The sequence below is a fragment of the Penaeus vannamei genome, chromosome 14, assembly GCF_042767895.1.
Source record: "Penaeus vannamei isolate JL-2024 chromosome 14, ASM4276789v1, whole genome shotgun sequence".
In the NCBI taxonomy this organism is placed as follows: domain Eukaryota; kingdom Metazoa; phylum Arthropoda; class Malacostraca; order Decapoda; family Penaeidae; genus Penaeus; species Penaeus vannamei.
This window is the reverse complement of record NC_091562.1, coordinates 1873327-1883326: the sequence shown is the minus strand read 5'-3', so window position 1 is coordinate 1883326 and position 10000 is coordinate 1873327. Positions and strand designations below refer to the sequence as shown.

Below are 10000 nucleotides of genomic sequence, written 5' to 3'. Positions count from 1 at the left end.
TAGCCTCCATTTGGCCACTAGATAATTTTACAAATATCGTTAATGGTCGCCGCAAGTGCCTGCAGGCAACCGCGGACCAGAAATACACCCGAACCACTTCCGTAGTAAACAGACCCCGCCATGGCAAACATTTACACTTGACGTGGAAAGACGACCTTTGGGATAACATTTTCTGGCTCCATTCCTATAAACGTTGGAGTGTCTTACGTCGTGGCAGCGGGGTTGGAGGGCTCGGCAGCGCAATTCATATAGGTGTTAGCTGACTCCTTGAGAGCGCCACTTGGGACTGAAAATTAATAGCTGCCCCTGTATTTATAGGGCGCGGGATCGCACACACAATTGACTCTGTGGAATGACCTAAGTAACCTGATGAATTAGACTGATACATTTCCTTGATTTGTTATGAAACGGAATAAAAATAGCTATTCAGGCTAATGACATCATGATAACATCTGGAAAAATGACCAGGTTATTGCGGTTTGCCAGCAGTTTTTTTCTACTAAAACCAGAGATGAGATAAATTTGCAACGTTATCGCGTTAGCACGGTGGTCTGCAACACTCGCGACGGCAACACAACACGACCTTGCCAACCCGGTAGACAATACCAGCTAATTGTTACAAGAGGCTGTTTATAGATGATGATGAGCTCATCACACGAGGAAACGCTTCGGCTAACGTTAGGATCTCTTATTACCACGCTGAAAAAAGGCATGAACTCGGAAAAGCAAACTGACTGTATGTGTAGTGAATGTGCAATATATAATTCCTATTGCTTTTCGGGCGTTTATTTTATCTGATGACAGCCCTGCGTTGCATGTGTGATGAACCATGCGATAGGAAAAGGAGGTCAGGTCCATGTGCAAAGAGATGGAAGCTTTGATAATGACATATCATCATATAACATACAACATACATTCTCGCCGTTGCCTGTATCCGTGAGAATCATGTGATTATTTGGCAATTAGTCTATAATGTATTTTTTATTCGGACTGAAAGACCGTGACACTTTGGAACTATAAAGGGACGTTGCAGCCCCATCATGCACAGCTATCACCATGGCTTGGTGTATGCGAACTCCTTACATTATGACACCATCTGGCACCAACCCACGAGGGGGGTACGTGTTGCGTGTCTCCCTCAAGTGTGTCACATACCACTATTAGGTTGGGCCGGGGACGGAGGGGTTGAGGGAGAAGGGGGACGGATGGGCGGGAGGTTCCAATCTTAATACAGGGTAGGTTGGCACTAGGGCCCTACACCTCGCACGCCATATTACAAATCGGGCCACCAGTGAGTGCCACCTGTTGGAGGTTCTCCTTCAGGTAGCACGTCATCACTCTAAAATCTGCTAGGACAAACAAGGTTACTCTTGTTGTTTCTACCAATAGTAATTACTCTATCTCACACGGGTACTTCTAAGAGGTATGTTACACGATGGAAGGTTAGATGGGCGGCTGAGGGGTCACTACGGCCATTTAAGGCGGCTCAAATTTACTACTGGCACTCGATTTGACCCCGAAGAGGTCACGACATTTCGGGGATTCGGAAGTTAAATTCACACCACAAGCACAGTGCCTCGTTTCCGCTGCCTGCCGATGTGTGGCGCTAGCGGCACTCACCCTCCTTACTCACGAACAGGTCCAGGTCATTTGCAACTCTCGACGAGATCTCTCCTCCGCCCTCGATTGTGGGCGTAGTAGGTTCCGCGACCGGAGCGGGTGGAACGCCCAGTTTTAAATCGAGTGTTTTCTTTGCGGTGCTCTCCTCGTCTTCGTCGTCGGTGTCACCGAAATGTAAATCCTTCTCCTTCTTCCGGTCCTTCACGCGCTTGAGGAACTCTTCGACCACGAGCTCGCGCTGGGTGGGGGGCGTGGCCTCTCGCTCGACCTCGCGCTTCGGCTTACTCACTTTGATGATCTTTTTCTCCTTCCTCTCCACGCGTGTTTCGAGGGCTTTCCAGTACTCCTTCATGAGCTGCTGGCGTGCGCGGTCACTGTCACTCACGGGAGGCTCAATCAGACGTCTGGGCTCTCCGCACGGCACGGGTTTGAAGTAATTCAGGAATCTCTCTTCCGCTTCTAACATTGCTCGGGTCGGGGGGATCCTCAGCCCCCCCTTTTCCTCCTTCTCTTCGTCCTTCGCGTGTTTCGCTTTCGGAGTTCCCTGGAAATATGCCAAGTACCGCTTTTCGGCCTCGCGCTGCCGCTCGTCGGGCTCGGTCACGTTGTCGTAAGACTCGCTTCGAGGGCGTGGGCGTGGCGGGCCAGGGTTGAAGTATGACAGATATCGCTTTTCGGCCTCGAGCTGCTGGGCGTCGGGCTCGGGCGTGCGCTCAGTCTGCGAAGACGTTCGAGGGCGAGGCGGACCGGGGTTGAAGTAGGCGAGGTAGCGCCGCTCAGCCTCGAGCTGCTCAGCGTCAGGCTCGGGCGTGCGTTCGGTCTGAGACGAGGGTCGGGTACGCGGCGGACCCGCATTGAAATACGATAAGAAGCGCTTCTCTGCCTCCAATTGTTCCGGGTCGGGTTCAGGCTGCCTCTCGGGCGTCCTCCTCGTGCGTGGCTTGGGCGGCCCGGGCTCGAAGTAGGCCTGGTAGCGGCGCTGAGCAGCCAGCTGGGCTTCGTCTAATTCTAGCGATTTGACGGATTCGTTCTCACTCGGAGTGGAAGCTCGAGGAGGACCTACGAAGTAGTTGTTGTATCGTCGCTGCGCCTCGAGTTGCTGGTAACTGATCTCTGGTTCGTGGGGCACGGCGCTCCTCTTGCTCTGCTTGAACGGAGGCTCCTGGAAATACGAAAGGTAACGGCGCTCAGCATACACTAGCTCCGGGTCGCGCTCGTCGATGGGTGTGCGGGGGCGCGGGGGCGGGGGCGGCGACGACGAGTGACCTCTCTTCTGCTCACCGGCCGGGTACTTCGCTGACTTGACGATGTCATTCCGGCAAATGGTGTCCTGCGAGTCTCGCCTGGTATCCTCCGCGGCTTCCTGCCCACCATTGACGTCACTGGAGCCATTCACTTGCGTGCCGGGGCGCAGCTCCATGGTGGTCGGTAATTGACTCAGCAGCTTGTTGGTGCGGTCAAGACGAGCGAAGAAGAGCCACTCTCCCAGCCCCTGAGCCTGTAGACGCTGGGAGCCGTAGCCCCCTACTTGCTTCGCCGGGTCGGTATCTCTCGAGGGGTTTTCAGGTAAATCTGTTGATAAATCACCTACACTGTTACTTGATCCCTCAGCGAGGACACTATCCTGGGTGCGAGGCGCGGTCGTGGCACCTCCGTCGTCAAGGTAAGGGAACACGGGCAGCGTGGACTGAGGGCACCAGGTTAGCGGTCGTCGGGGGGGATCGCTGCGGTACGACAGTTCTGGGTCTGTAGTGTAGCCAGAATGGGCACGGGCCGGCTGGCACGGGTACAGAGACTCTACCGTGGCGACGCTACGATCAGCACTGGCAGTAGCTGGCGCCGGGAACCAGGTATCGGAGGGGTCTGAGGGGGGTGGCGGAGGGAGAGGTGGCGGTGAGGGTCGTGGTGGCGGTGGAGGAGGTATTGGAGGAGGTGATGGGGACTTTGGCAGGGCTGCTGGGGCGGTTTCCTTATCTGTAGCAGGTGGGCTTTGAGGTGGACCTGAAGCAGATGGGTCATAGGGAGGGATAGGGGCTTCTTTGTCATCGTAATAGCTTCGGCGTTGCTGATATAATCTATGCAGCTCTTGAAGGCGGAGGAGCCTCGAGGCATCTTCTTCGCCGGCGAGATGATCGAAGTTAGCTCCGGCGTCGCCCTCAGTCGCCTGACCGACATCTGTCAGCCTGTCCATTCTGGGGGAGGGTAAGGTCAGCGGCTCGTCAAAAGCGGACTCGGAGGGGGGTGTGGGGATAGGAGGGGGGACCGGGGGAAGGTTTTCTACGGGCGGAGCAGGTTGTGTCGGTGTTAGTGGCACACTTTCCTTACCATGAGCTGGGGTGGTGGGAGGAGGTGGAGGGTCACGCCCGGGTTGCCCGAAAGGTGTCCACGTGCCGAGCAGCGTCTTCTTCCCCTCTGCCTTCACTACCACCTCCGAGTCGGTGGCGTAGCCGCGGTCCTCCGCCGGCGCCTGTACCGGAGGTTTTGCTCTGTCAGGAGTCTGCCTGAGGCGGCCGTTCCCTCGTCGTGCCCCGGGGTCGCTCAGGTAGCCGTCCTCCTGCCCATCGGCGCTCAGGCGGCGGACGGGACGCGGCACAGGAGGCTTTCCTCTCGGGAGCTTGGGCACAGGGGCAAAGCAGGGGTACACGTTGGCCCGGATCTTTGCTGTGGTCTGGGCGTCTGCTGCCTGCTGATTAGCTGCGACGTTACCTGGGGCAGCTGCGGCTGTTTCTGCTGGGCGATCTGGTGGCTGGTGATTATGGTGAGAGATATTGTCACGTGTCTGCTGCATACTAACTGTGGACTGCTGCACGTGCGTTGAAGCACCAGCTGGCGTCTGCTGCGAATTATGAGAAGCACCAGCTGCTGCCTGCTGCACGAGATGAGAAAATGAAGCAGAAGACTGCTTCTTGTGATGTGAGTCACGGGCTGGTATATGCATGACGCCAGAAACATCAGCTGATGTCTGCTGTACGTGGTCAGAGGCGCCAGCTGCTGTCTGGTGCGCGTGGGGAGGAACACCTGCGGGCTCTGCTTCTACAGCATAAGCCTGCCGCGTGTCAACTACACCGCCCACCGCTCTGGCACTGGGCTCGGGTGCCTCCTCGGGAATGGGTGCCAGATCATCTGTGGATACTGAATATGACGGCCGCCTATCTAACCTTCCGTCCCTCTCAGATTTAGTGTGAGCATTTTCAGTGGCGAGAGATTGAGATTGCGTTACGGGGTTAGGGAAGGAGTCAGGAAGAGATTTAGGATCAGCAGGGAAATATGAAGCGTCTTTGGAGGTAACTAGGGTCTTGCTAGTCTCCAGAGTAACATTAGTAGGACTAGAGGCCAACCTACCGTTCTCCCACGTGACGTCCGAGTCCCATCGGGGGGGAGGATCGGCGACCTTCTTCAGGCGAGTGGTCTCATCTCCGTTCTCTGCAAGCACGCTCTTCAGCTCTTCCACCACCTGCATGGGCATCTTTTGTTGAAACTGACGCGGAGGAACTTCGGGAGCCTTCTTCTGTTTCTGCTGTTGCATGACGCTCTGTTGCTGAAGCTCCTGGATCATCATCTGCTGCTGTTTGTGTAGCTCTTGCATCTGCGGGTCCATCGTCTTGGCGTCGTTCGTGGGCCTGAACAGCCACTTGCTAGCGTCGTAGCGCCCCGAGGCATTCTCCTCTAATTCCGACTCGGTCTCCAGGTCGGTCTCGTACTCGGTGTCCGTCTGGGAAGCCGCTTCGTACATGCGCACCAGACGAGTGGCGTCCGTCTGTATGGCGATCGTGTTGCTTTTTACCATCTCCTTTACAGATTTCGCGCGAGGTGAGGCGTCCTGTTCCGTCTGGGTTACCATCTCCTTCGTGTCTGTGGAAGTGGTCATATCTTGTGTTTGTGCTTTAGGTGCCTCGGAAACTGCAGCGTCCTTTTGAGTTGCCAAGTCTGATGTGTCATCTGATCTATCACTTGTGACTGCTGATTCAAATGCCTTATCTTGCTTTCGTGTTTTGCTAGATTCATCTTCATTCGCGAATCTAAACATCTCAGCTGTCAATGCAGCAAGAGTATCAATATCGGCTATTTCCTTTTTCTCTAATTCAGGGCTCTTGCAAGCTTCCTGCTGAGAATCTGTCACCAGCTTATCTTTTGTATCTTCTGCAATTTCAGTCGCTTCGTAAGTAGTTTCCGATTTCGATTCTGTTGTTTCTTCTATCACAGACGACTCTGTTATCAAGCGCTCTGTTTCTTCTGTCTTTGTTTCAGGCTTGTCTTCTGCTTTCGTGTCAGGCTTTGCTTCGGCCTTCACTTCTGATTTTGTTTCAGATTCTGCTTCTGGCTTTTCTTCTGCCTTTGCTTCAGGCTCTGCTTCAGGCTTTGCTTCAAACACTTTTTCATCATCTACCTTTACCTCTCCAGGTGCAACTTCTTCAAATGACTCACAGGGAATTATTTCAGTAGTTACTTTTCCGACGTGGGTTTCAGAAATTTGAGGGGTAACTTCAATAATCTGTGAGTCCACGCTATCCTTTTGCAAATCTGTCTTCTCTAGATTTGTACTGTCTTTATTTGTTAGTTCGAGCGTTTCAGAAATCTCAACTTTATTTTCTGTTTCCACAATTGTGGGTTTCGCTGGTGATTCGGACTCGACGGTAGCTTCAGCCGTATCAGGCTGAAGTGACAGGGTCTTTTCTTCCTCTATAAATTCTTCAAATGGATTAGCATTATCGTAAAAAGACTCGTTGTGATCACCCTCTAATGGCGTCGTGGCGCTTGACGTTAGAGTACTGAAGGACAGCGTCGGTTCACTTGGAGTCGGAAGGGACACCTGATCCTCATTTAGAGATTCCTGAATCACGGGAAGCGGCAGTGTCCTTGGCGGGTACATCACCACCACAGCTGTCTCCGGGGCAGGTGCAACGGATATCGTCGCCACGGACGTCACTGGTATCGGGTCCACGAGGCCGTCGCTGTTACGGCTGTCTGTCGTGGATGCTACAGAGGAGGAAGCTTCAGAGTTCAGAATGATGATTTCGTTGATTACTGTTGCAGGTGAGCCTGAAGTCGTGACTGCCGGTGGAGGAGGGGCTTTCACCCTCCTCTCTGTTATTTCTATACTTTCTGTTATTTCTTCCACTATTTCTGCAATGTCCTCAGGATGACGAGACGTTTCAACAACCTGTATGTACGTTGGTGTGCATGTCTCAAGCTCTGTCACTTCATCGTAAGGAGGCAAGGGTGGAGGAGATTCGTCCTTGAGCGCTGCGTTGACCTTCAGGCTTTCGGCTCGGGTTTCCTTGACCGACTCAACGGAGGTCGTGGAGGTCGTTTCAGATTGCACGTCGGTACTCAGCTCCTCGACTGGCGCAGGTATCAACTTCTTTCTTCTTCTTGGAGGTTTGGCTCGCTCAGGTAACCTGGGAAGCAAATTCTCGGCTCGCGCGTTAATGTCCTCGACAGTCGAGGGAAGATTAAGGATATAGTCATTTTCCATTTCCTGCGTCGTCTCTTCAAATTCCTTGAGGATGACTGTTTCCTGCTGCTGAGCTTCACATGTGATCATCTGAGGCCCTGATAGCCTGGGGGAATCCTTCGTTTTCTCATCCTCTATTACCGGTTTTACTGGTTCTATTTTCGCGTTTTTGGAGTCATCGCCACCCTTCTTCTGCGTATCGGTGTTCAGATCAAACCGCACTTCTTTCTTGAGTTCCTGGGAAGCGGTGAGAGACCGATTGCTTCCTTTAAGGCTCGACTGACTATCACTTAGGATCGTTTTCTTTGTTGAAGACGAATTATTTGAGTAGTTTACGTCTTTTCTTAATCCTTCTGCATCTTCACTTTCGCTTTCAGAAGTTGTCAGTACATCCGATTTACGATTCTTCCGTTCCTTATATTTCTTTCTGAGATATTTCGGTGATCCTTTCTTGAGAAATTCAGCGATGTTGAAGCCCTTCTTGGATTCGTCGCCTTTTGAAGAATCTGGCGTAAGCGGTCTGCTTGATTTAGAATCTGGGGTCTCAGGCCGCAGGGACTGTGGGGTGATAGATCGGCTAATCTGCGGGGTCTCAGAGCGACTAGAATCATCCTTGAGAAGCTCATTAGACAAAGAATCGTCCTTCTGCAAGTTGAGTGTGTCAGCATCATCTCCGTCTTTGCCCTTATCCTTCTTCCGAACTTTAATCATTTCTAAAATCCTCTCCTTCACCTTTTCGAACTTGCTTCCCGTGGCCGTCTGGCGGGGCGCTACTTCGGCAACAGCTTCTACATCAGGCACTGGTGTCGCAGCCTCGGACTCGATGATTTCGGCGTCTTCTATCAGCTGAGCGTCTCCTTCGGCCAAGGGGGGCGGGCCCTCGACGTCCTCGCGGATGTCAAGAAGAAGCTGCCGCAGAAAGGCCTCGTCCATATCGTCCGGAATGGCAGTGTTCTCAAGGGTGTCTAAAAAATCATTAAGATCGCTCTCTTGGAAGCTTCGGCGCAGCCTCTCTAGTTCCTTAAATATCTTATCATTGTTATAGGACTCCCGAGATATGTAAGGCTGAATTTCCTTGGAGCGTGAAAACCAGCGACGTTTCACTTCGACTTTGGGTGGCTGACTGCCAGCTGTCGGAGGCAGAGGAGGCTTGTCCTCAGATATAATTACAGAAACCTTTTCCTCATTTGTATACCTGTCATTCTTGTGTACATTCTCTGGGGAAAATGAGCTTTCAGTCTTATCTGCACCAACATGCCTCTCAGATTTGTTGGAATTTTCGTATACCTTTTGCGTAGAATCAACTGCCATGCATGCATCGCCTGGGACAGGTGTGGCACGTTCGTCGTCACTGCACTGCCGTTTCAGCAGCAGCGTCTGCGCCGCCTGTTCAATGCTCTCGAGCTCATCAATGGCGTCTTTGATACTTGTTTGCCTCGTCTGGTCAGGTTGAAGGGTCTCTTTTGGGATAATATCGGGGTCTGTATTTTGGTTGAGTGATGGGACCTTACCGTCGTCGTGTGCTTCATCGAGATATGACAGACGTGAATTAATCGAAGAGAGTTCTGACATGTCTTTGGCAAGAGTATCGTCCGAATTTGCAGTAGCGGATGAAGCCACTGTTGCTGTAGAAGCCATGGACATTCTCCATCCTTCAGACGATCGGGGAGACGAAGGTAAAGATCCGGAGGCATCGCCTCTGGAAGGGTCTCCCCCAGAGGCACTGGAATAATATTGTCCCATTGTGGAATCCAGTTTTCCGACTTGTGGTACGGGATTCTCCTCTTCCTCTACCTCTTCGGCTATTGTAAAACACGTACTACTCCCTTCTACCACCTCGCACACCCACACAACACCTTCCTCTGCTTCCTGCTCCTGACCGCCTTCCGAGAGCAAGTGTTTGGCTTCCAATTCCGGGTATTGTTGCTCTACCTTCTCGAGCTCCTCTTCGAAATTTACGAAAAACGAATCGTTTTCACCCAGAGAGCTGTAATCCTCCTCAGACTGGCTTCGTTTGAGAGATTCGTCGTCTGAGGCTTCGTTCGGATATTCAATATAGGCTCCTGTCGCCTGGTCAAACTCTACACTCGCTCCCCTTGAGCTCTCCTCCGTGTAGGTCGCGTCTAAATCGTTCTGGGACACATCGAACACCAGCGTGTCAGTGGAGGTGTCAGTCTGGGATCCGATTTCGGCGTAATCGCCTTCGTCAGTCTCGGTCGAATCTCGACTGAATCTCCTCTCCGTGTCCTTCGACTCTTGTGTCGAGGAGTCGCTTTCGGCTTTCGGAGGCGACGCTTCTGTGTCTGTGACGTCGTGGCCTGCTGCTCCTTGCTCTGGGTCGCTCCTCAAGATATTTGGGTCAGCGCCATGCGTTTCTAAGAAGATGACTGATGTTTCTGAATCCTCTGAAGTTACAGGAACAAACGTGGTCGTCAGTCGAGGAGGGGAGGGGGGTTCTAACTTTAATAGTTAGTCAGAAAATCAAACTCTGGACTAGGTTAATGTCTAAATAGTCAATAGTCTTTTGCAAGATCAAAGCCTCGGCGTGACGTGCCGATCCGGAAATTTCATCTTCACTCTGGTTACTGTTAGTAGTTCAAAGTCCACGATGCTGTTCAGAATCTCCGGCAGTCCGGATGAAGCCAAACGACGCTAAAATCTTTGCAATTCAGAGGCGCAGTCAGGGAGACACACTCACCTGATCTCCATGCTAGACAGTCCTCCGATCAGTCACTTCAACCATTCAGAACTCGGGTTATAAGAGTATCAGAAAGCCATGCGATTTAGTCGATAAACCATCCTACTCTAAGGTAATCTCATATAATGTAAATGTCTCTAACTCACTCATGTGTACCGACTCACTATACCATCTATATTATGTTCATGGGGTGGTATGGTTCACCTTATGTCGTCTAACACACGCTA

General features: G+C 52.2%; 1 protein-coding gene across 1 annotated transcript in view; it reads right to left on the bottom strand.

The window, feature by feature from the left end:
- LOC113803830 (uncharacterized) overlaps positions 1-10000 on the bottom strand; it is a gene marked incomplete in the record, with an annotated part of 518353 nt that overhangs the window by 203217 nt on the left and 305136 nt on the right. Inside the window, 2 exon segments of the mRNA XM_070129566.1 lie at positions 3946-4743; positions 4963-9480. Coding sequence (XP_069985667.1) covers positions 3946-4743; positions 4963-9480 — 5316 coding nt within the window.